At 42.9% G+C, this 25,373-nt stretch overlaps 1 protein-coding gene across 1 annotated transcript in view; it reads right to left on the bottom strand.

Annotated features, from left to right (window-relative positions):
* The window catches only part of pdzrn4 (PDZ domain containing ring finger 4), a 31,275-nt gene extending 6,118 nt beyond the window's left edge, over positions 1-25,157 (bottom strand). The window contains exons 1-4 of the mRNA XM_063905759.1: positions 24,796-25,157; positions 6,406-6,677; positions 5,554-5,656; positions 908-1,006 (exon numbers count right to left, since the gene is read on the bottom strand). Coding sequence (XP_063761829.1) covers positions 908-1,006; positions 5,554-5,656; positions 6,406-6,677; positions 24,796-24,864 — 543 coding nt within the window. The 5' untranslated portion in view covers positions 24,865-25,157. The remainder of the gene's footprint in view (positions 1-907; positions 1,007-5,553; positions 5,657-6,405; positions 6,678-24,795) is intronic.
* Between the last annotated feature and the right edge of the window lie 216 nt (positions 25,158-25,373).

Here is a 25,373-nt window from a genome sequence, read left to right as displayed (position 1 = left end):
TGTTGTTGGGAGACCGTTTTCACAATCTGTTGCGCTTCGGCGACTTTTGTATTCAGATTATTCGTCTAGTTCAAGAACAGCAGAACACAGGGGAAATAGCTGGCAGAGTTCACACATTGATATACCTGCAATTATTTAAAGACAGCAAGGCGCTAAATACACTGCAATTATGACATTTATATCCTTAAGGCGGCCTTTTTATCCCCATAGCAGCTCATTTTGTTCATAATGGGATTGAAACTGCACCTGCAGTCAGATTTTCTCTTATTCAGTTCATGGTGCCTAAAGCCCACATAATTCTATCATCCATTCGTTTAGTCTTGTCTTTGAAAGTGTCATTTTTCCTGATCCCTAAATGTGCAAGAGGAAGTTTTATTCTAAGCGGCAGATTATTAGAAATGAAAAAATGATCTCTGTAATAAATCCCCTCTTTGTTTGGTATTTAGATGGGCTACAGTAAATGTGTCATTTAACATACTGTGGTGAGAAGGTTGTAGCTAATTAAAACCTTCAATTCTAGCTAGTCAAAGGAGGAGGAAGGAGAATCGCAGGACGGGAATGGCATTTCAAACCTGACTTCCTCTTTGGCCATGCGTGGCTCATTCAGAGTTGATATTTGACTGGCAAACGCTTTTTTTCTCCTTCCTCCCTAATTCAGTTCCACATTCTCCTTGCTGCGGGATGTAATGATGGGAATTCAAATGGGTTTTATGCCATATTTTAATAACTTCCTGCTCTGAAGGAAACTAATGATGGGAGTTTGATTTAACGAACAGGCAGCCCCGTCTCAACCAAACCTCATCAGGGAGTAATTGTGTGACTAACCATTAAATCGTCAAAAGAAAATGGTTAAATGTTTTGACTCTTTTTCAACTATTAATGAAGGGGAAAGAACATCTGTCCCTACCTGGCTGACATAGATGCCGCTGTCCTCCTCATCGTCGGTCCTGTAGCACAGCGTCAAGCCGAGCTTCTCCTGGCTGTTCTGCCTGCACAGCTCCACTTCCTGTATCACACGCACAAACCGTTTCAAACACAATTATTTTTCCATGTTTTCAGCTCGTGTTATTCCCCGGCAGATCTGATGGATTCCAGAACCATGCCATTTCAAACCTGGAGTTTACACATCTGCTGTTCAAAGCAGCTGAAACAACACCACCCATGGGAGATGAGGTCCAGCTTTATTTTCTATGCTCCACGTCCCCGTCACTAATCACTGCACAGTGTTTTGTTGTTCTGCAGAAGTAGTGTGATTGCTTTTGGCTAAATGGAGCTATAGTCCCTAACCCTAACCCTAATCCTATCAATACTAAGTGCACACTAGTACAGAAATATCAATTCAAAAGAGAGCATAGCCATGATGGTGCCATCTCTAAAGTCGTTCTTCCGATAACCATGTGCTCTACAAAGGACATACTGTATATAGTAGACAAAAATCAGCTGACTATCGAGAGCAAAAGTATGTCTATATCCGGCCCAAAGGAGCACATGTTAATCTCACAGAGAGAGAAAATGACTCTCGATGCGGCTTTAAGCACATTTTAAAACTTTTCGGAACATGATGATTTAAATAAGGACCGTTTATATTTCGTACTGAGTAGTTGGTTCATTTTGAAATCTGCTAGACTACATATGTCTTTTTCCCCAATGTAAGTCAATGGGAAAACTTCTTTTTTTGGCCGAATGACGTCAGGGACGTTGTAGCACCTCCGTTGGGCAATTAGGAAAATGAGCTTCAACGTATGGCGCACTTCCTGGGGGTTTGGTTGTCGGTACTTGAGTGACGACAAGGCAAAAATAAACCATGTTCCAAAGTTTTAGCCAATATCACGAGTTGGTTAGGATTGAAGAGCTGTTCAAATGGATTTTCTGGAACTCATTTTGAATGATTACGCAGCACAAATGCGGTAATAATAACAACACATGTTTCCTCTAGGATGTGATTTTTAAGAGATATTATTGACAAACACACACACACACACACACACACACACACACACACACACACACACACACACACACACACACACACACACACACACACACACACACACACACACACACACACACAGAACTATGGACACATCAAACAAATACACAAAGCCCCAGCGTGTGTCCTGTACATCAATGAAACGAAAGCCTGCTAGTATCAGACCGAACCCAGCATGTGGCGGCATAAAGGGGCAGGTCGGTGATGCCTTGAGTGATGAAGGGATTTCATTGGCTGAGCCCTCCCTTTCCCACAGGAAATCTCTCTAAATTTAGCCCGCCTCACTACCCGCTCTTTTTAATCTCTGCTGTGTATAAAAGGTAATCACATGAAGATAACTCAAGGGTTAATCTTTATTAACCCCATGCTGCAAACGTTCATTTGAGTGCTGTGAAGTTGAGGGGAGTGGGGTAAAAAAAGGGGGGGACGAGGGTTCGGGGCATGAATTAAGCCCCAACCATGGGAAACCACGATAGCAGAGATTGACAGGGGAAGTAATTAATTTCTGTGGCATTTAACCCCCTGTGCAAACAGACCTGACCTTCAAAGGTTGGGTTGTGTTATGAGTTTATAATATTGTTACACCACATTTCTCACCAGTTTAGTACGCTGGTTGATTTCAACAAAGCCTGACAGTGAAATAGCAGCAGCATGCAGTGAGATCAGACGGCCTTTATGTCAGTGCACACTGGGAGGTACGCTGGATTACTGGAGTCGGTTATTGTGGCCCACTAGTGAAGATGCAAAATACAGCCGTAGAGAGGCTGTATTAGTGATGATTGGATCCTAAACTGTGCCACTGTGGAGATAAATTACGGCACAGCAGTGCAGTAAATCTAATTTCATGTGGCTTAAAATGCATTGTGAAAATTCATGGGATGCATCTACTTAATTTACACTATGTTGTCGCTCAATTTCAAATGGAAGAGATCACATTTACCACATGCTACTAACATATATAAGACATGTGATAAAAGATGGCGTGCCCCATTAAACATCTGTTGGCAACATTGCAGGCTAATATGAACCCAGCAGCTACCAATGTCTCATTCAAAGGAAATGAATGCTGCTCATTGTTTCATTGTTTCCACATTACAGAAAATAACATCCTTTTCAGCTGACATTTTTACAGCAGTGTTTAAAGGGTATTGAGGATCATTTAATAAGCCGGGGAAAGCTTTGATATGAGAGGTGTCTCATTGATACTCAAGATTTTTTCATCTCATTCAGTGCTTTTTTTGGTCCAAATGAACCACTTTGGTACGACTAAGTAGAGTAAGACAACCTCAACACAAACCATTTAGTGTTGGCAGGGTGGTCGCTCTTTTAAATGTTACCTTAATGGTGTCATCCGGGTCGTCTTGGATTATTTTCAAGTATAACCCTAGTTGGTACCTAGTAGGCCCATACATGAAATGTCCTTGCCTTCCAATAATTACTTTGTTTCTTAGGAATTTTAAAAACCCCAGCTTTCTATGATTGGCATCCATTGTGGATCCATAATTAAGATATCTTGTTTTGAATAATTTGGCTTCTTTCTGGCAGACTGCAACCACTTCATTACGACGTGCTGTGTAACCTGGAGACCAAATAGCTTGTTCATTAAAATCCGTCATTAGGCAACTCCACTTTGCCAAGGGAGTAGACACAAATATCCAAAAGATAGAATCAAACAAATAAAAACAGTTGGCTCTAAAACTCTTTGCACATCCACTGTCTGCTACTTGGCAATATTAAAGTCAGACAGATTTGGCAGAGGTAGCGGCGTAGTGTTTTGACAGCAGGAGTACCCATGTGGACAATCAGCCGGAGTGAAGCTACCTGTCAGAAGTAATGCTTTGAGGAACGGCAGCGCCATTCTGTTCCATCCAGGAGGAAAGCCATTCATGTTTCAGTTAGATACACATGGATGGACAGAGGTAAGTGGACGGCTGATTTGGTGTGTTGTATGTCTGGTGGGAGTGGGGATGGGGGTGTGTGTTATATGTGTGTGAAGCCGACCTTGTTCTGTTACTACTGCTATTACTGCACACAAGCCCTCCACCCCACACACACTGGAAAACTCGTCCATCCACTATAAGGCGAGGCCACAGCTGGCAGCAGAGGAATCCTAATGACCCACAATGCAGTTCACTGAACCAGGAAGTGCCTATTAAACCAGGGAGGAGCATTGAGGGTAGCAAACGTCACCCATCACTGTCACCTAGCATGACCCCGAGGTACTCTGTGTGATGCATCTGTGAGGATTGAGACACCTGTCGGAACAGGGAGTTAGCAAATGTTAGCCTTAGAGTGCTAACATGCTAGAGTAAGATGATTAAGTGGATCAGGTTACCCGCTAGTACAGTAATGTATTAAACATTATCCTAAAACATCGTCTCATGTTCAAAATGTGTGTACTAGGGGAAATGTACGTCTCAATTGATTAAAATATATAATTACATGAATCAAAAGTTCAATTTTTCTGCCCTTTTTGGATTGCATGCCTTGCCCAGCTCTGTTAATACCTGGATGACTTATAATAAAGGAGTTTTCTTTAAAGATACTTTGGTTTCCTACCTGCTATGCTCTCCAGCGTGACAGGGTTCAGGGTTATTATTTAGTCAGTATTTCCAGACTGAAGTCCAAGCATACAATAGATAAGACTCATTTAAGAGATATACTATAGATGGGAGCAGCCACAAATGAACATAATCTAATTTATTATATCAGTGCAAGGTCTTGTACCATTGCTCACCCAAACGAACAGTGCAGTGCTTGCTTTTCACCACATGACATTCACTTTCACATCTTCATCTTCGCTTGAAGTGCCTGTGTGAAAAGTGGACTCGTAATTTCTGAAGGACAGAGCATGATGAAAGGGAAACTAACAGCCTGTGACTGAAACACACTGGTAATGCAACAGGGAGGCTCTACAGAGAGGGATTTTCTTCTGTACGGGTGCAAAAGAGTGGCTCCCGTCTTAAACCCTAGGTCTTTCTTAAGCTCCGCGGAACAAACGTATACCTAGATGCAGCTTTCACTATTATTATAGTGTGCCTTTGTTCCTGTACTTTTGTGGGACTGTGAGAAAAAACGCATTATGGAGAATCTTGGATCAACTCCTGAAATAGTGTACACAACCGTGGCGTTTTGCCTTCAATCTACGTAGAAATAAATAGCCAAACATTTCCATTGCACAAGTATTATACTGTGTGCATCATGGTGCATCATTGGTAAACTGATCATTCTGCAGGACACTATCAGTACATCCTTTCCAACACCCATGTAATGAAGGTAAAATGAAAGCATCAAAGGAAGGATAAAGAATTGTCCAAAATGGTAATGGTTCATCCTCTGGGGAGCCTAAACCTGGTATATTTGGCTGTTAGATTAGAGACATTGTATACCTTCATTGGACATGAACTAGATTAAGCAATCATCCTCTGTGCATCATTACATTGCATACCAATGAAAATATAGTTTTCTGGAACAAAGTTGTGCACAGATTGTCTGAAAAGCAAAAACATGTTGTACTGTCGCTGTAAATTACGCTCATTATGCAGAAAGATGCAAAAGCATACCTCATACTCATAATCTTCAGTCCTCTCCACCTCTGCTGGGATATTGGACAGGTACTCTGGACATTCATAAAACTCATGCTCCATGGTGTGGATGGAGTGACAACTATAGAAAAAAACAAGAAAATAATCATTCAATGTTTGTTCACATTGTCATGGTTAGTATCCATTATTTGAAATGAGACGATAGTGTTCGAATGGCTTTGGCAGTGTGAATATTATGTTCAGACCCAGTTGAAATTCCTTCTCGGAGAAAAAGAAAACACAGACAGCAGACGTAGTCATCTCACCTTACGACAAATCTCTGAACAAGCAATGTAAACATCAACCAATCTCCCCATAAAAGCCATGACCTCTGTACATTGTCACCGTGATAACTGCCTCTCCATAATCATCGACGCAGACTGCCAGACTTGCGGTTTTATCGGACAAATGGATTTCATCTACTGCTCTGCAAAGCCCTATAAATAGCCAACGAACGGACTTAGCGCCAGAATGCTCGCTCTATCAGCCCATTGGCTTTTAATCGCCCGGCAAAAGTGCCCATTAAAGAAAATGAATGTTGCACAAAGAAGCAATTATTGCACGCGGGTTGGGCTCCGCATAATGATATCACAGGGACAAAAGTACTTAGCTAGTCTGGGGGTTTCCACAGTATGATACAACTACTCAATTACTGCCATGAAATGAGACAACACAAAGGGATGCTTGACGTTCATCTGGGGTGGAAAACATTTCTTTCCTGATTCCAGTCAACAAAATATGTGGGAATAGTTGTCAACCTGTCCATAATATTTCAGGATGTACCAATAACATTGTTGGTTCCACACCTGAACAGTAATTGTTTCCCCTCACCTGTCGGACAAAAGGAAAGGACAGATGTCAGGAACGGGCGGAGTCGCAGGCCGTAGCTTCGCCAGCGCCATAATGTGCTCGAAGGTGATGTCCGTTTGCGTGCATACATCCACCACACACACATCCTGCTGCATGCAGTTGTGGTTGTGTCCGACAGCGGCCGTGGCTCTTGTGGGTGTATGCCGGAGAACCTGGACAACGATGGGGTCTCGCCTGATGGCCTCCACCACTGCCTCCTCATGTTCCACCTTGGAGAAGTTGCGCCCGTTCACCTGTGGGATAGGGAGACCAAAATCTTTAGGAACCCTGTCTGTCTTCATGTGGTAAAAGGAAGCATACAATATCATATTCCAATGTCTGAATTCCCTGGTGATTGCCAATCGACTGATATAGAAAGTCTCCTTAAAAAGTTTAAAGGGCACACATATTATACCCTCATTTATCCAAGCATTATCTGACAGGGAGACATGCTCTTTTCAGAATCAACCTGTTTCTCTTTCACACCTGGGAGCCTCACGATACTATTACATGTCTCCACAGTTAGGTGGTTAACAGCTTCCAGTAAAGCAACTACGAGTGAAGAGCTTTTTCTAAAGGGCACTTTGTCAGTGAATCTTGATGGAGGTAGCACCTTGCATGTTCTCCTTGTTTTTCATCCACATGGGTTCAGACATTTTAACTGCTAACCAGCTACTCACAAATGTGCTTTTCCAACCTTTTTCCAAGGGACTGTATAGTGTAATTGATTGCAGCATTTGCTGACGGAGAAAAACTCTTTAATGAGGTAGTTTTATCTCAGTCTGTTTTGCACCATCATTCTCGTCCAAATAACTCAAATCCATTATTTACATTGCATCCTCACGATCAAGCCCATTAAACCAGTTTTTAGAAATAAAACTGATTTAAGCAAATGAGCAGCAGTGAGGAGGTTGGGGATGGGGGTATACACTGCTCCATTGGGAATGTTAGTTTTAGCAAGCAGGGCTTCTTAATTTGCAACCAGAAAAGGTTCTGCCAAGTGGGAATCAGTGGAGAAGAGATGTCACACTGACAGCTGTCAATGTGAGAGCACACACACCATGTGTTTAAGTGAAACCCAATTAGTTTAACCTCGATATGCCAAGGGTGTGAAGTTCATTTTCATCCTGAAATTGATTGTCCGCATTGATTTCAGATGTCTTAGAGTGTCAGAGAATTTGTCAAGGGCTTGAAATGTGAACGCATATGCCGAATGTCAGGATCATTATTGGGAGAACAAATTAGAAATATGCAGAGGAATGGTGTCATATATTCTAGCCTCGTTGAAGGGCTTTGTAGCAACAAATTGAATGCAGCATTATTTAGTTTTTTGCTCTATGTATAGGCCTTCTAGACCTTGCATGGTAAACAGATATTCCAAATGTTCCAAAGGCTTAAAGTGCCCATCAATCCCCATGTGCCGCCATATGCAGCTATGATGGCAATTAACCAGTGGCTGCATCCAACCTGTGACTTTCCTTGTGTTTCCGGCACAACAAAGTTCTCCTCCACCCATCATCCTATGTCGCTGACAGAGAAATGATGGAGAAAGTCTCACAACCTTTTCAAATTGTAATGAGGTCCAGATGGACACATTAATCTCCAATCAGAGGGAGCGCTCTGGAAAGCAGGAAGTGATTGCGCGGGTACACCTGCCCGCGTGTTTACCTGCTGTTCTTCCATTCAAACTGCCTGTTGACGAGATAACTGGGGGCTGATTAATAGCCGGCAGATGTGACAAGGACTGGGGATAATTGCTCAGAGTGTTTATGTGTGTGTGTACGTGTTTGTGCGCTACACACATTTTCTACATCTTATGGAAAATGTGCTCTAAATGAGGATACAAAGAGGATGTTAAAGAAGGGTAGTTAAAGAAAAATGAGGAGTGAATGAATCAAAAATGGTTACAAATCCAAATCTTTTACATATTTTCATTGTTTAAATGAAATACCCTATTTTGCAGATGTCTCCAAGAGCTTACCCTAACCCTAACCCTAACCCGGTTTACCCATAGTGCTTATAGTAAAGATTTCCCGCTCTATCTTCACATATTTGAGTGGGCAAGCATGCACAGATGCTACTTGCCATTTCTATATCCATACTGAGACGTGTAGGTGTGCGGATCACATCAATATCTAACGGTAATTCCATTTTGATTGCAAGTTCCCCTTCTCATTACTCACCTGTGCTTATGTGACCAAGCTGACGGAGAGACAATATCGAGTCATTACTGTACATCACCTGGTGTAACACGGGATAGCTGCCCAGAGAACACTAAAAATAGTAGAGTTCACGTCGGTCCGTTGGGACAACTGTAATAAACCAACAATGCAGCCTCCATATCCCTCTCAAGTTAAAGGTTACTATTGCCAATAAAAATGGGTTCCCAGTAGCCCTAAACTACAGCTTCTTGTCTGCTAACACTCTTCTTTTAAAGGTCGAGGTTCACAGTGGTGAGATACAGTTTGGGAGGGCAGAATAAACTACGTGTGTGTGTGTTTCTTCTTTATATGTTTGGTAAGCTCAGTGTGTCATCATCGATCTACAGCCTTTACTGAAAATGTCATTTGCTGGTTATCGACCCATTGTATGTTTGCTTTCTTTGTTTTTTTAATCCATCCATACGAGGGGTTTGTTCAACAGCAGCAGTTCATTGAAAACTGTGTAGAAAGAAGCAGGCACTGATTGCATGAACCTTCACAGTCTGACTTAAACCTGAACCAAGCCATGGCTATATTCACCATGCCTGTAGCTGCAAACAGCTCCTTACATAACATGTTGGAACCAAACCACTGAAACCCTTCGCATGAAGCCTGACAAGATGGATTTTAAAGTGAGGTAAGGTCTAAAAGGAAGTACACAGTTTGGCTGGTTAGCTAGGCAAATACTTTTATGTAAAATAAATATTTACCAAGACATAACTAAAGACTTGTCTCATTACATTGATGTCTTCACACCTGTATCGATGTGTTACTTTTGCATGAACGCACATTTGCTATTTATAATTTCACACTCTGACCTTTTGCACTTTCCCTGGATAATATTTTTGTCTTTTGCAGTGTCTAACTTCATATTGCTTTAGCTGTTTGGTCTTTGTAGCCAATGAATTGAGCTTTTATAACAAAGAAATAGAGGTTTTCTAAGTACTGTTTAGCCTCATTTTATATAGAAGACTGGAAATAGGTTAACTTTGGCTTTGTAAGGCAAAAATATGGTTCACCACCTTCATTTGTGACTCCATATTTTTTTGTATTTCCACTTCTTGACACCACTCTACATAGACTATTCAGGTCACACAGATAGCAAACAGCAGGGCTCCACTACATTTTGCTGCCTGTGATTTACCAATTACATACATCATCGACTATGAGGGGTTACTACAAGCCCAAGGTGTGGAAATGGATGGTAGACAACATGTGTTGGGACCTGGTTGAAAGTAACAATCACCTGAGCCTGGGCCTGAGGCTTTCAATATGCTTAAGAAAGTCAACCTTTAAATGTGTCACAGGGTTGAATGAGATGGCCACAAAGATGGCTAAATGCTGTTTTCACTCTTGAATACGAGCGATAACGGAAGCCAGGAGATAAGACTTTGTTTGTTTGTTTGTGTGTGTGTGTGTGTGTGTGTGTGTGTGTGTGTGTGTGTGTGTGTGTGTGTGTGTGTGTGTGTGTGTGTGTGTGTGTGTGTGTGTGTGTGTGTGTGTGTGTGTGTGTGTGTGTGTGTGTGAGACCGGATGTGTTTGCTACAAAGAGATAAGAGGGTGTGATGGAAACCACTCAACGTCACAGCTAAATCGGATAGATTCAGTGTCATTGTGAACAAATGCAAGCACACACACACACACATACACACACACACACAAACCCAATTTACATCAACTCCCCACAGGCTTACAACAGCTCTACAATGTGGTTGTTTGCATTATGTTCGACTATACAATGGCAGTTTTTCAGACTGAATAGGCTTACAATGGGCAACGAAACAATCAGCTGCGAGAGACCCTAGCTCCATTCAACAAACACCTCGTCTGCCTCTGAAAAGACACCAGCTACCTTCCATAAATCCCCCAGATCATGATTTTTTGTGAACTTCAGCTCAATAGACGTCAGATTACATTGAAATTGGCATTACGGGATGCGAGAGGAAGCGCAGGTGGCTCGCACCAATCATCTGTCAAATCTCATTTCTCTTCCTCCTTCAGCGGCATTGAGATGCTTCAGGAGCAGGCTCTCATGTGACAAGCGCTCACTGTCATAAATGTCTCATTTCAATAATAACAGACGTGCAATATCACCGGTGGCACAGAAGATGATGGTTTTATACATTTGAGTGGCAGGCTGTGCAACCGGTGGGTCATGCTCGGTCAACCGAATCACGTTGACCCCTCGCCTCGTGCGGGATGAGAATACTATGATGCTTTTGATGCTTGTGTGACAAACTGCACAGTGATGGGGTTGAAATAATCCTTTTTTTTTGCCCCCTTCTTTGTCTCCATACTTATACTTTATCTGATGTGAGCAATACGTTAAGTGTAATATTATTTCATAGATATAAACTATTTGAAAATGCTCAATTAAGGGTTTGGGGAGAAATTAAGCCGTTGTGACGAAAAGAGAGCTGAGTCAGAAGGCAAAGCTCTCTGTCTACCGGGCCATCTTCGTTCCTACCCTCACCTATGGTCATGAAGGATGGGTCATGACCGAAAGAACGAGATCGCGGATACAAGCGGCCGAAATGGGATTTCTCCGCAGGGTGGCTGGCATCTCCCTTAGGATAAGGTGAGAAGTTCAGTCATCCGGGAGGGACTCGGAGTAGAACCGCTGCTCCTTCGCGTTGAAAGGAGCCAGTTGAGGTGGTTCGGGCACCTGGTGAGGATGCCACCTGGGCGCCTCCCTAGGGAGTTGTTCCAGGCATGTCCAGCTGGGAAGAGACCGAGGGGTAGACCTAGGACCAGGTGGAGGGATTATATCTCTTCGCTGGCCTGGGAGCGCCTTGGAATCCCCCAGTCAGAGCTGGTTGATGTGGCCAGGGAAAGGAAAGTTTGGGGCTCTCTGCTGGAGCTGTTACCTCCGCGACCCTGACGGAAAAGCGGGAGAAGATGGATGGATGGATGGAGAAATTAAGCTAGCTAGTTTGGTTAGCAAGATGCCCTGTATGCTAAATAGTTCCCTTGTAATTGGTTAGAGTCAGGTGCTAAATCAGGAGGCTCACGTTTTGTCGGACTTAGAGATTAGTTTTGAACTTCTTAAGTAAACTTAAATTCCTTTGTGAAGAGTTTGATTTTTTTCTCTCGACCTTTAGCACTCCAACGTTAGCGCTCCTTGGGTTAGCTCAAATGTCTCTTTGTCACAGAACTTTTGTTATCAAGGTGTTGGTGTATTACATCATGCTTCCTCAACTAGAAGACATCACTGAAGTTTAGTTTTTCTAATTTGTGCTCAGCAGTCAAAAAGTGAAAAGACCCCTCTATGATAACCCCTCTCACTTTCCTGTCCAATTACAGCACCTGTCATTTCAAAGGATATAGAGAACCCAATTGCTTTGTGTAAGATGTGGCCGCGAGTGGCTAAAGTATATAATTCACCACAATTATAGCCAATTTACAAGCAGACTATGATTACTCTGTGGGGTAAAAGGCTGCTGTTATGCTGTAATGTGATACATTTGAGCCAGGGGAGACACATTTTGAGGCGCAAGGATGGTTCATCAGTTCCTCAGTGCATACATCTACACGTGTCACTATGTCACAATGTCACATTTCAACCTCACGTAACTCTCCCAACTGTGCCTTTTTCTTCAGGAATCAAAAAACCCTGAGTCAACTTTTAAAAGTTTGAGAAATCTCACCTCTGTTTTGCATTTTTTAGCCTGGCTCCTCGTCGTTCCCAATCAGAAACTGTTCACTATGCATTGTAACGCTCTGCTGTTTTACATTTCTGTATCACGCCAATTAATCAAAGTGACAAGGTATTTAATGAGAGGCAATTAGAGTGTTAACCAAAATGCAAATAAGATGGAGATCGAGCGTGGAAGCGAGTGCGAGAGATGTGTGTTTGTGTTGCTAGCAGTAGTAGCGGCGTTGGCTCTCGTATATGTGTGTGTGTGTGTGTGTGTGTGTGTGTGTGTGTGTGTGTGTGTGTGAGTGTGTCTGTGTGTGTGGTAAACTTTGGCACAGGGTTCAAGGAGATTTCGCTCAGTGCTCTTATTAGGTCCCTTATTTACCAGATAGAGTTCAGTGTTTATGTGCTCGCCTGCATCCATGATTGCATTGCCTACGAGTGTCTTTACAAGTTGTAATGAGTGTCCTTCACAGTTTTTCACAGACATGGGCTCCCGCACAACAGGCAAAAACAACCAATTAGTTCTGCGTGGAGGGACGACCGCGTGACAACATGAAACGTGGATTAAATTGCGGCTGTCGGTGCGGATGTTAAGTAGCCCGCTCGGGTCAATCCCTTGTACATCACACAGTATCTGTGCGCGGTAGATTAGACTGTGTTTTCTCCTGGAATCGCTCTTCACAGGGCTCGCTTGTTTTAGGTTTTTAGATCTGAGCTTCAGAGGGAGCCTTAAAAATGTTTAAACCTTTACCAATAGAGTGTCTTCAAATACATTGTCACTGTCTCACAGCAACAGCAGAGACCAGTGCTTCTCTCAAGTCCCTCTAAAAGCATGTCTGCTAAAAGTAACAGGATATTGTACTGTCCTTCAGCTGGTTATCCTGCGTTTAAGCCCTTCATCATGGAGTATCTGCACTGCTGAAGCGTCCATCAACAAGATCGGCTTTGCTGCCTTGCATCATAATCTATTACCTTCCAATGGAGGGCTAAAACACAAAATCATTTCTCAGAATTATATCTTTATTCAGCCAGAATTTGCACCAACGATCCCTTTCAATTTATTCAATATCTCTACACTTCAACATCCCTACGCCCCTATGTCCAGCATGTTGTTGGTATAACTACCAAATTACAAAATGTATTAGTTACAAAGTTGTCTGGTAATAGAGAATGAAACATGCAAAACCTTCTCATTTAGAATTATGGAAACGCTACGAAGACCAACAGAACAATAAGTCAGTCGTTCAATTAAATGTATATAGTAGAAAATAAACACTATTTTTATGCTGTGATTGCATTCAAATCTCATCGGCCGTTGATCTTTTGAGCCAGTTTGTGCGGAAATATTATGAACCCCTCATTCTCTATTCTTTGTCTTACTGGGTTTATTTCTGCTTGTGTCTATCATTGTCCCTCTAAATCAGCCCATTTATTTGAGTTTCAGTGGTTTAAAACACTGCATATTGTCACAGCACTCTAAAAACAGACGGCTTTCTCTTTCAACCTATGTGTTTTGTGTGTCTCGGGGGTGTTTTCTGCTCCAGCTCTTCTCGCATGTCTGTCTTCCCAACCCCAGCGTGACAACAGCAGCGGTAGAAACAGGCTGGCAGACATCAGAGACCGTTGACTTGTGACTGTCATTCCAAGCAGCCATTTCTGATGTAAGTGAGTGAAATCAAAGGTTATCATCCACCAGTGAGAGCCATCTCATTTCCTGCTCTTTGTGCCACTTCCACATGCAAGGCGGGCTTCCTTTCAATTATGTTTCATGACTACAGAAACTCCCCACTGGTAAAACCTTGAAATGAAATAGGATTTGTCTTGTATTCTGCTTTTATGGAATGACAATATGAGTATTTACTTTTATTCAAATGGCAATCATGTGCTACTATGTGATAGGGATACATCAGGGATGACAAATGCCTTCTGCTTGGCGCGCACATACATCATGGCCGGGCCAATGTGTCTGTGTTTAACTAATAGGCTCTGTGTCCTCAAGCAGCCGCGGATGGCACGGGTTATGACAAACTGCATCAACAAGACATTCATTACACTCAACATCCTAGCAACCAAATCACAATTACCCCGATCCACGAGTGGAGCATCCAGCCACGCTCTTGTTCCTCGCACACCATGTCGGGTGATGCATAAATTATCCTTCTTTTGTCACATTGGGGGGTTGGCCAGTTTGTGAATTAGCTCAGTTTGTTTTCCTTGAGAGGATCAAGGTTGCGCCGATAGCAGACGACTGCAAAACTCCTTCGCTGACAAATCTTTTGTTTTCAATCTGCATTCATCCGCACATGAACGATGTTCTACATTTTATGCATTGTGAGTACCGATGCAGTCCTGACTGACTAATGTACTTGGCCTGTGCTGTGCCAGGTCTCTATTGTTGCGCTGTGTCCTCCCTACAGTCGTTAGATTGCCATTAATCTCTCATCTGCCATTAAAACAACAGCCACTGAGCTGGGCCGAACAATACAGAGGCCCTTCCTCCAACCCCTCGACATATACTTGCAATGAGTTTGAATTAGATCCACATTATTCATCCAGACCGCTGAGTTCACAAGGAGGTTATGTGTTGTATGGTAAAGCTGAACATACATTTTCCATCCAAGCATTTCGAAAACAAGACTGGAGTTATTCTTAAAGTCAACAAAACCAATGATGGAAGAGGTGTAGTAGACTGACGTTCCCTTTGTGTTATAAGATCTCCATTATCTTCCAGAAAATAACTCACAAAGCTCATCAATGACCCTTTACTTAATTACCAACTGTGCCTAGACCTGTTGTTGTTTTTTTGCCAATCCAACACATTTCAAGTGAAATAAATGCCTTACAGTGCAGACACAATGGCCCAGGTTTAAGAAGAGCCATGAAAGTGACAGCTCATGCAGCCCAGAGAGATAGAATTAAGTCTAAATGAATGCTGACTGAATACATTTGAAATTTGCATAGCCTCTCAACGCTTGCAGCCTTTTGTAGACTCATAACTATGTAACAGAAAAACATCGCCACGTTTTGTTATTCCCTCTTGAATTAAGACCAGATTCCAAAGGGAAAGTCTTTGGAAGTTGGGCCCAAAGTTATTCAGTATTGAGTTATTTACACCATTAATCAGTGAGATAAGGGTTAATGTAAAATTCAGAAAAAAGGGGGGCCTCCGTTTTGGTTCAAGGCAAAAAGAGCGAGCTCCGGATGCAGGGGCATAATTAGCAAAACATGCTAAAGCTTGGAAAGTGAAAACATTTTATTGTGCAAAAAAAAGATTTATGTGCTGCTTTTTGCATAAAATTATATTTTTTAAAGACGCCTGGAGTGTGAACTCTGCTTTTTTTCTCTCCTCCTACCAAACCTTCGCCTTTTTCCTTTTAAAGTGACGCATGTTTATGTTCACTTGAAGAACCTCATGCATTAGCATTATTCATAACGTGAAGCTTTCCCAGTCCTCCCCTTTGCTGGAGAAGAAAAACGACCTCACACTGTGTGTGCCGAGAAGAGCTCATCTAGGAATGAAAAATACCTTCAAGTGCACGGTTGGTTTGTTAGGTGAAAGACACTCTGGTGCAATTTACCTTTGATTCGACACCGTCTCAATCAAGACTCAAAATATATTCACAGTTCCAGGAAGTCTACAATATGACGGAGTGAAGGGCTAATCACATCCGCCACCAACAGTTATCAGTCGTATGATTAGTGACTGCGTTCAGTCTGTGTCACAGATTGACTCTAAATCAAACCACTGTAGTGATCAGGTAGAGATGCATTTTGTATTGATGATGACTGACTGAAGAAGGTTTGCATACGGGAAGATTAGACCGACCTCTTTTTATAAAAAAATAATCAACCATAGGGTCAGACGAAGAAAATACTGTCAGGGTCAGGGTTATGCATTTAGACCAGAGTTTCCAGACTATGCTACGAGCTTAGCCACCACCCTTACCTCCCTGCCTCTTGCTTTACTGATGAATCATCCATGGGAAAGTACCGCCTAGGACTACTGACCTAGAACAATCTGTGCAGATTTGGACAAAGAGGGAAAAAAGACTGTATCATGGGAGAAACAAAGCATAGGTTGTGTGTTTGATTACCTTAACTTAAAGCAAAACTAGAAACATTGTTTTTGGAAAACTTCTTAGAGAAATAAGTGTTGATCCGTTTGAATTTAAACTCACAGTCCAATCCTCAAACTTACTACAATCTTTTCCCTTTGCGTTGACAAGACAATCTCCAAGGTCCACTTACTCACTTGTTTTGACGTTAGAACTGAACTGTCAAGCTAAACTCCTAATACTACGATGGGTTAAATGCAGAGGACCAATTTCACTGTGTGTGCTCTGCTGTGTGCATGTATGTGACTAATAAAGAGGGTTTCATCCTCCGATTCTATAAACCTGAGCGCTAACAATAACAGCAAGAAGAAGTTTTGAAAGTGCCAGGAATGATGGATGTTCAAATGTCTGCAGTTTTGTAAAAAAAAAAGTGGAAGCTGTTGAAGACTTGAAAGCACTAGAGACACAGCTGTGCCTTCAGTGTATATTGTTTGTTAAATTCTACACCTGCCAGAACTTTAACCATAGCTTTGGCAGATGTGAAAACAGTCATTTTTCCCAAAGGGCCATCAGATCAGGGAGAACATATTGGTCCAACCGGTCAGACTCAATTACTTTTGCTGCAGAAAGCTGTGTTTTTTAGTTCCGTCTTCTTACTTTCATACTTCTTTCATTAGGGCAGAAGAATGAACACAGTGTTGGATTGTTCTTCAGGGTTTATTTTCACTGAAATACATTTCTCTGGAGGATTTCAGCTTGAACAACTCTTGACATGTTGTGAATTTCTTTCGACGTGTTGCTCTGTGCGTTGGGGAAAACAGGCAACACACCAAGACTGGATTAGTTAGAGATATCCCTCCACCAACGTTTGTGAAATGTACAACAGAGAAGCATGTGGTCGTGGTGATATGTAGATATTATAGCCATAATTTACATCCAACGCCTTGTAAGATTTAAGGAGACTGCACCACAGACGAGACAATCTAATAGCTTTCCTCAAACCAACAACAACAAAGAGAGCTTCCTCGATCCTGAGGGCATTTTCCCATATCAACACAAGGCTTGGTTACACCCTTTGCTAAATGTAATCATCCCCCCTACTATGCAGATGGTTTAGTGTCATTCTATCTGTAACTGGACTCGATTCCAGGCTCTGAGTGGGCCTAATGACTCCAAAACCCAAGTTGGTTAAGTGGGAATTCAAAACCATCGCCCTGCTGTAACCTAATCTCCCTTTGGACCACCTGGACCCAGCATCCACCCTGTGGGTTCAGAGCACACTCGGCAGTGGCGGTGCAACAGTGCATTAGCATTTTTAAGCATTTAGCTAACAGCCTTATCAAGACTCATACAAATTATGATGCCTTGACAATATGTCGTAGAGCAGATGTCACGGTGGCTTTCCGGGCAAACATCATCAATGCAACATGCTTTAAATGTTAACGATGCTGTGTAACTGTTCCGGTATCAAAGACCCTGTCTCCCCCCCATGTGTGATTCTTGGCAAACAGGAGAAAAAGCAGCACAAAAAAAAGAGGTGCAAGTTTTCTTTTTATAGTTTAACGCACGTTCAGTCTCAGATGCACCTTCGCTGGTAAAGAACTCAAACAAATATCTGCCGGAGAGAAAATGTATGCTAATTTTTAGGATGTTTTTATGTCTCAGAAGAAGAGTTTTAGCATTTCTCCCCATGAAACGGCTAAATATCTAGGGGAAAGTTTTGTGCACTTTTTTGTAGGGAGCATTTTTCTAGCAGCAACATATCCATAACCTCTCCAGATGGTTCTCGGTAACATCTGTCTAACCTGACAAAACATAGCCTGCAGCGTGTGCCATGAGGTGCATTATTGGGTTAATCCGGCACAAGGTTGGCTTCAGACCGTATAACAATCACTGGCTTAGAGCACACACACCGAGGCATGGACTCCCTCCCAGACATGACTGTCTCTGAGACCTCCATCTCTATATTTTTCTACAAGGGATAATTTGAGGCACCTCAGAGGGCGGGGTCACGTATTAATGAGTCGAATAGACAGGCAGCAAGCAGCAAGACACACAGGGGCAGTCGGATGGAACGGACTTGAAACTGTGTTTGGCGACTGATAAGTGACAGCAGGGGGAGGGGGGCGAGACTTTTGGAAAGAGGCGAGGTTAAGAGGGAGAATGGGGGGATTTAAAGGAGTTATTGATGTCTCCTCTTCACCGGCTTTGCTTCTTTCATCTCGTGCTTTACTACCACAGAATCTTCCCATTATTTTCTTTCTTCGTCACACCTTTTTCCCCTCATCTACCTTTCCATTTTCCCCCCACCCTTCTCTTTGCCCCCTTCTCCCTGTCCCTACCTCCTATCATCTTGGCCAGGCCACTTGGCCGGTTGGTGAGTATGGTAATCGGCTAGAGGCTGATAACAACTGATAAGTCCTCTTGTCAGGCGCTGAGAGCTTGAATGACATTTTTACACAGTCGTAAAAAAGAAAAAACGCGCCGTAAAACTGATAGATGGACGGACCCTGTGAGATCTCCCTTCTGTGTGGTATATGAATGTACACAGGAGGAGCAAATAGCCATATCTGCCACTGGACAATGCCATGTAGTTGTGTAAACATGCATCATGTCAGTGGGAGACAGGAGGGGGGTGGGTGAGGAGTGTCACTGCCCACAGAAAGGGCTTTCATCATGGGCTTATCAGAGCCAACGCAGGGGGAGATCGTTGGCTGCTGGAGCAGAGCGGCGATTGTTACTGTGTCCCGCTACATGCCGGACCCAGGTTTTTTTTGTTCTTGACTTTGGTGATTCCGCACCCACATCCCAACCCCACACACATGCACTCAGGATGAAAGTGGCTTGAACGTCACCCACTGCAAGGAAACACACACATGCAACAATTCATTTACAGTAAGATAAAATAACCAATCGTTTCCATATTTCTAATAAGTAAACACACACACAACTACACAAAGGTGCTGTTTCCTCCTTTAAGTGTTGCATTAACCTGTCTGTCACCCATTTCCTGTTTCCAATTTTGGCCGGTCACCAGAAGACGTGTTACCCACAGTGCTGGTGACAGGGGCATATGAACCTCTAAATCATGCGCCATGGTGCGCTCCAACGAGCAACTGTAACCATGATGGAAGACACCACATGATCTTAGTTCAACAGCACGCTTCATTTGCATAACACTAACATTTTACAGGGGGGAAATTATGACTCAAAGTTTATAATTTAGTAACTCTAAGCTGTGAAAGTGTGATCGTTTTTCTCCTTTGTGATTGATTTAGATGAAACAAGACCGACCACATGAATCAAATGCGAGTTAAGAGAGAGAAATGTGTTCCACTTTCTGACAGGCACTACAAAACCGCCACTCAAAATCACACAATCCAAGCACCAGTGAAAGAAGAGAGAGAGACTTGTCAAGTGGAATTACAATCACAGGTGAAAAGGTCAAACTCAATGACCCCGACAGACAGGAAGACAAGCTCGGGAAGAAAAATTGAAAAGGTCACTTCATTCTTCGCTTTCGGAAACAGCTCAAATCTCAGCAGAGAGAGAGAGTGAGAGAAAGTGAGGAGACCAGGGTTGAGAATCTGATAAGTGAGCAGCTAATGAATCAGGTAATACCACCTCCCTTCACACCCTGCTTGTCATCGAAAGCAACTTTTAGAAACCAAAAATTGAGAGCTCTGGGAGCAGAAGAGTATATTCATCCCAGATTTCTGTCGTGCTCTGATCTCATTATAATCCGCTGAGAACTTTGGAGATTTTTTCCAACACCACTTCCTTAGCCTACATCTCTTCCAAACTATGTCATCTTAGTCTACAAAGAAAATACCACATCATTTTTCAGGGGATTTCTGGATTAGGTTTGGTTTTTGACACAGAAATACATGTGTTATCATCGTGGACATTGGACCTCTGAGGAAGGTTTGAAGGATGGGTGTAAAAACACCACAACTCTCACCCAGAATACGACTGCTTGTGTCCTGTTCACTTATTCTGATTTATGCTTGTAGAAATGTTACAAACGTACCTATTTCAAATCAGCTTGTGTTTTACTTGACATAACCAAGTCAACGGAAAAAGGGTTTTTCCAAAGCAACCCACATATTCCACATCCCTCTCTGGATGTAGTTGTGGTCGAGGACCGGTGGCCATATGGAGGTGACGGCTGTGCGGGTCTGACTGCAGCTTCCCCTGCTCTGTGTGCCACTCTCTGGCCACCATAGGAGGTGGGATGTAGAGGTGACTGTCTAGCCCCCTCCATGCTGTCTACCAGGCTGGACATGTGGCACAGCACCTGTCTCCGGAGGACAGAATCACGCCCTGTTTGGGCCTGGGTCACAACCGTATATTATTTACATAAGGGTGAAAAAAAGAAGGTAATATCCTTGTAAATGTGGTACATATGAAATGCATGTTTTGTCTTTCTAGTGAAGTCCAATATTCTCATTCAACCGTTTCATATGAATTCCTTGTGCAAGGCTTTGGAAATGATTCCCAGTAACACTGAAAACATAAATAAGTTGGAAGATTTCTGGTTATACATTAATAATACAGGCTTCAATATAATGAATGCCTCAAGTATAATAAAACAGAGGTTACCTGCAACATGCAGAAGCAACATGCAGAAGCCACAGAATGAAAATGAACCAGATCGAACTTAATTGCCATAAAAAATGTTATGCTTTTGTTTAGTTTCATATATTTTAATCAGGAAAACTGCATTAATATCTCCAGTAGCAGAAAGAGGTTTATCTACAGAGGAATTGGTGGCTAGTTGTGTTATTGTTTGATACAATAGGGCTGACTTTGGTACAACTAAAAGGACAGAACACACAGGTCCACTGAGGCTCTGTAGGACAATTTGACACAATCAAAATACATGGAATGGCAATCGCTGCATCCAGAATAAACCCCCCGAGGTGCGAGTGTGCAGAGACACACACACACATACACAACATCACAAATGAAATGTTGAATGTAAATTGTCCGACAAGAGTCATAAATCTCTCAGTAGCCACTGGGCAGCAGGGGTTGGGCAGCCAGCGCTCCTGTCACAAACGTGCAGCTGTGTGAACAGAGATAGCCACTGTAGTGCTGGAGACACCGAGGCAGGCCTGCAGGCTCAACACTGGAATTGGCCTCTGAAATGCTCTATTAGTTTTACCAATGGGTGGGGATGCTGGACATGTCTGTTCCACACATATAACCATTTTGAGGAGGGGAGCTCATTAAAACATGTCCAAAATAGCCGCTCTCCCTACCATAGAAGCTTCTTTGTGGTTGTTAAAATAAAAATCCCCCCTTAAAGCCTCGCCCACCTGCATTTCTTTAAAAAAAAATGTGGTTAGAGAAGCTTTAGTCAAGTTGAAGTCAGGGTATCAGAGCTGGGAATGACGTCACATCTGAGTTGAACTGAGTTTGTTGCAGGACAGGGGAAATAAAATGAAAAATAAAGAAAATACAGCAATATTCATCGCTGACATTAAAGGGGAGTGGCTAAACGAGCCACACCTGAGAGGTGGAGGAAGCTCATCAAGACAATGAGTCACACCTGTGAGGAGGAAACACAGATCTCACTGGACTACAGAGGAAGAAAGAGGTTATTGAACCTAATTGGATTTCTTGGGGCTTTTTCTGACCACTGAACCCAGGAGCTGGTGGGGTGAAACAATTCACCTTCAACACCGTCCGTTAACCTGCTTTCTCTGTGAGCTTGATGGGATTGAACCCTCAGAAGTTTTCTCTGCCTCTTTTCAGAATTCCACGTTCCAGTACTACAAGTCAGAAAATCGTTAGCCTTGTAGCCTTTGTTAGCATTAGCACCAATAGCTAGCCAGACCGCACAAAAAAAAAGAAACCTTTACTTGGCAAATAGCTTAGTCGCTGTCAATAAGTAATCGTGTTACTGTAGTTGTGTGGATCAAAGTTCACCATCTACAATTATTGAATTGTACCATAACATATATCCAATTGAATGATGCTGTGACCAGGCATTAATCAACATTATGCTCGTCTTAAAATATTGGACAGTTCAATTGGGTCTCAGGCAGAATTAATAGAACACTAAACAAGAGAGCTGCATCACATCTAGTATCCAGGGACGAGTGGAAGAATTATCCCAACAGTTCGTCCAAAAAGCTCCCGAAAGTGCCATGATGCACCTGCTGTACCCCTGCTTCAGCTACAGTATCATCCTTTGCTTTACCACTGGTTTAATGAGCAGGTGGTGTCCTAGTGTGTAGCACTGTTGGAAGTACGACGGGGGGAAAAAAAACAGTTTTAGAGTCTGTAGTGTTGTGTGAGCGCTAAAATAAAATCAAAGAGGGGAGAAACAGATTGCTGAGAGCCAGAGAGCCAGAGCGGGAGGAAGACTAATGAAGGTTATAGAGAAGGAGAAAGTGTGAAAAAGGATAGGAGAAGAAATGTGTCTGGATTTATAAAAGAGACATGAGACAGAGGGATGGTTGAGGAGTCTCCCTGGACTTGCAGAATCCCCTCCGCATCAAGTTTCAGGACAGAGTCACACTGACACACTTACTGCCTGATGCGCTGTCTGTCCTTTCTATTTCTTCCTCTCACACTGGTAATGAGAACTGTAGGTGTTTGCCGACTGTCGCATGCACACAGCAGTGTGTTTAACAGCTGCCTGCTAACCTACCCTAACTAAACCAGGGTTTCGCCCAAGAATGTGATGATTCAGGATGTGTGCACTTGCATTTTGTCTCCAAAAGGAAGGCGAGTCACCACTGTTTGACAGTAAAAACTATCCCCTCTACACGAGTATTACAAACCACTACAGACAAACAAACATAGTATTTTTGGACAGAGTGCTAGGATATCTACAGTTTGATGCAACGATAGGAAGAAACCATAGGCTATTTTTCATGTTCTCCTTAAAACCACCTTTCTTTATGATACAATCTGTTATGCCAATAAAAGATGGCCTCATTTACAGATGCTCGATATACAGTATTTCTATATTCTAATGCCACATGTGCAGTGTAGTTCAGTCCAAGCAAACACAGTACAGTACTTTATCTACATGCTAGTTCTTTAACATAGGAAAGAATGCAAATGTATTTCATGATGATGATGATGATGATGATGATGATGATGATGATGTATCATTATAACTAAGTCATCCATACCCTTTTTAAATAGGCACTCAATTGTTCCTATACTTATCCCTTTGTTCTAGCTAGGGTTTTCAATTTACATCAACGGTATTAAAGGAGCACGACCTCCTAGGATTTCCTTTAACTGACAAGGTTAATTTTCTAGCACTCCACCCACCACAGACATCCACCATCTCATTAAAGCACGGGCCATTTAGCCGGAGAGCGTAATGAGCTTGAGACTCTGGTGCTGTGAGTAACGTTCATAAAAGCAGCGTGCGGCAGCGATGGACCTGTGGGGTCGTGATAATGTATTTTCTTAAAGAAGAAACCATACTTTCATTATTATTGGAAACAGTGTGAGTTGATTTCCCACAAGTGTATGCTTTACATTTCCAAACTAACGAACAAGAGAGCTCATTATACCGTATACAGTTTCCCCGCTGTCTGTAACCATGCAAGGTACTAAATGATGAATGAATCGTGGCGTCGTATTCGCCCCGTACTGTACTTCAACAACAGAGCAAACCCAGAGCACGTGTTTCCCCACTATCAGCTCCACACGCTGCTGTAAAAATACGAACCAACACTTCAGGTTTATCTCCCTCTGTGTTTAAATTTAAAGCAATCAGGGAGAACAAACACTTTTTCGTCCACATTGGAAAGGACTCCTTTTCAGTCGCAGTTGACACTTCCCTATCTAATCAACACATACCAGACAAGCCCGGTACCATATGACAAGTTACACATTCACAGGCTTATAATGACAATATGAGACGTGACAGCAAGAGTGTCAGGGCAAACATCTTCTCTTTCCCTTCTGCTTGTATATTGTTGTCATGCAGCACAACATGTGATGTAGTTTATTGTATTTCTTTGGCAAAAAAAACAAGTCCAGTTCTGACAGACTACAAAGCAGAATGGATTTGCTGGTCTCTCTTTCTACTGTATTGCTTCTAGACAGTCACAGGCAAGAGGAGATGTGATGAATTCCCCTGGAGCCAGAGCAGGGAAAAAGAGCTGAACTTGTTCTCACATCTGCTGCTGCTGAGGAGAAATAACTAGCTCCTCTCACTTTGATGGAGAAAGGAATACACACACACACACACACACACACACACACACACACACACACTGGCTCTCCGCCTGGCTGCCTAGAAGTAACTCATTTTTGTACATTTCCCTTTTCCATTTCTTCCCTCGCCCTTCTCAAAAGGACTTTTTTCCTCACTTTTTTCCTCTCCTTGGAGGGAAATCAGTCCTGCCATCATTACCACCATTGCCTCTGGTGTTAAGTTTATCACGGTGATAATTCCCATCATCACCCGCACCAAACCTCCTCCTGAAGTCTCACTTACCTGTGCAATCTCATACAGCAGTTTGTAGTGTTCCTCCCGTTTCTGCAAGGTGCACAAATTGCAGCCCATTCTAGTTGTCAGGGAAACAGTGCAGAGTGCCTGCTGGCGTGTGTGTGCTGTCTGCGGTGTGTGTGAGCTCCCCCCGGGGCGAAACACACTCGGGCTCCTCTTCCTTGGCTTCCCCCACTCCTCTTTCTCATCCGTGTATCCTCAGAGATCCCCTCTGTTGCCTCCGAGCGCACACACACACACACTGACACACACCCACGTGTATCAGCTCACTGCTCTAGTAGAGTTCCTTCAGAGTGTGTGTGTGTGTGTGTGTTTGTGGGGAGTGTATCAGTGGTAAGATGAGTATAAAGCACCTGGCTCCTCTTTCCCTCTTGCCTGTCACTCCTTCTCTTGATTCTCACTTGCATGCCTACATACACCCTCTCTTCTCCACCACCTCTTCTCTCAATGTGAGCTCATGCTGGTACACACACACACTTTTGGCTCACGGAGACACACCTCCTCCTGTGGCAGGCTGCCTACACTTGCCTCATCCTACTCCGGCTCATGAATAGACACTGTTCTCA

Source organism: Eleginops maclovinus, chromosome 17 (assembly GCF_036324505.1).
Source record: "Eleginops maclovinus isolate JMC-PN-2008 ecotype Puerto Natales chromosome 17, JC_Emac_rtc_rv5, whole genome shotgun sequence".
Taxonomy (NCBI): Eukaryota; Metazoa; Chordata; class Actinopteri; order Perciformes; family Eleginopidae; genus Eleginops; species Eleginops maclovinus.
The sequence above is the reverse complement of the archived record's forward strand: the minus strand, read 5'-3'. Positions and strand labels throughout refer to the sequence as shown.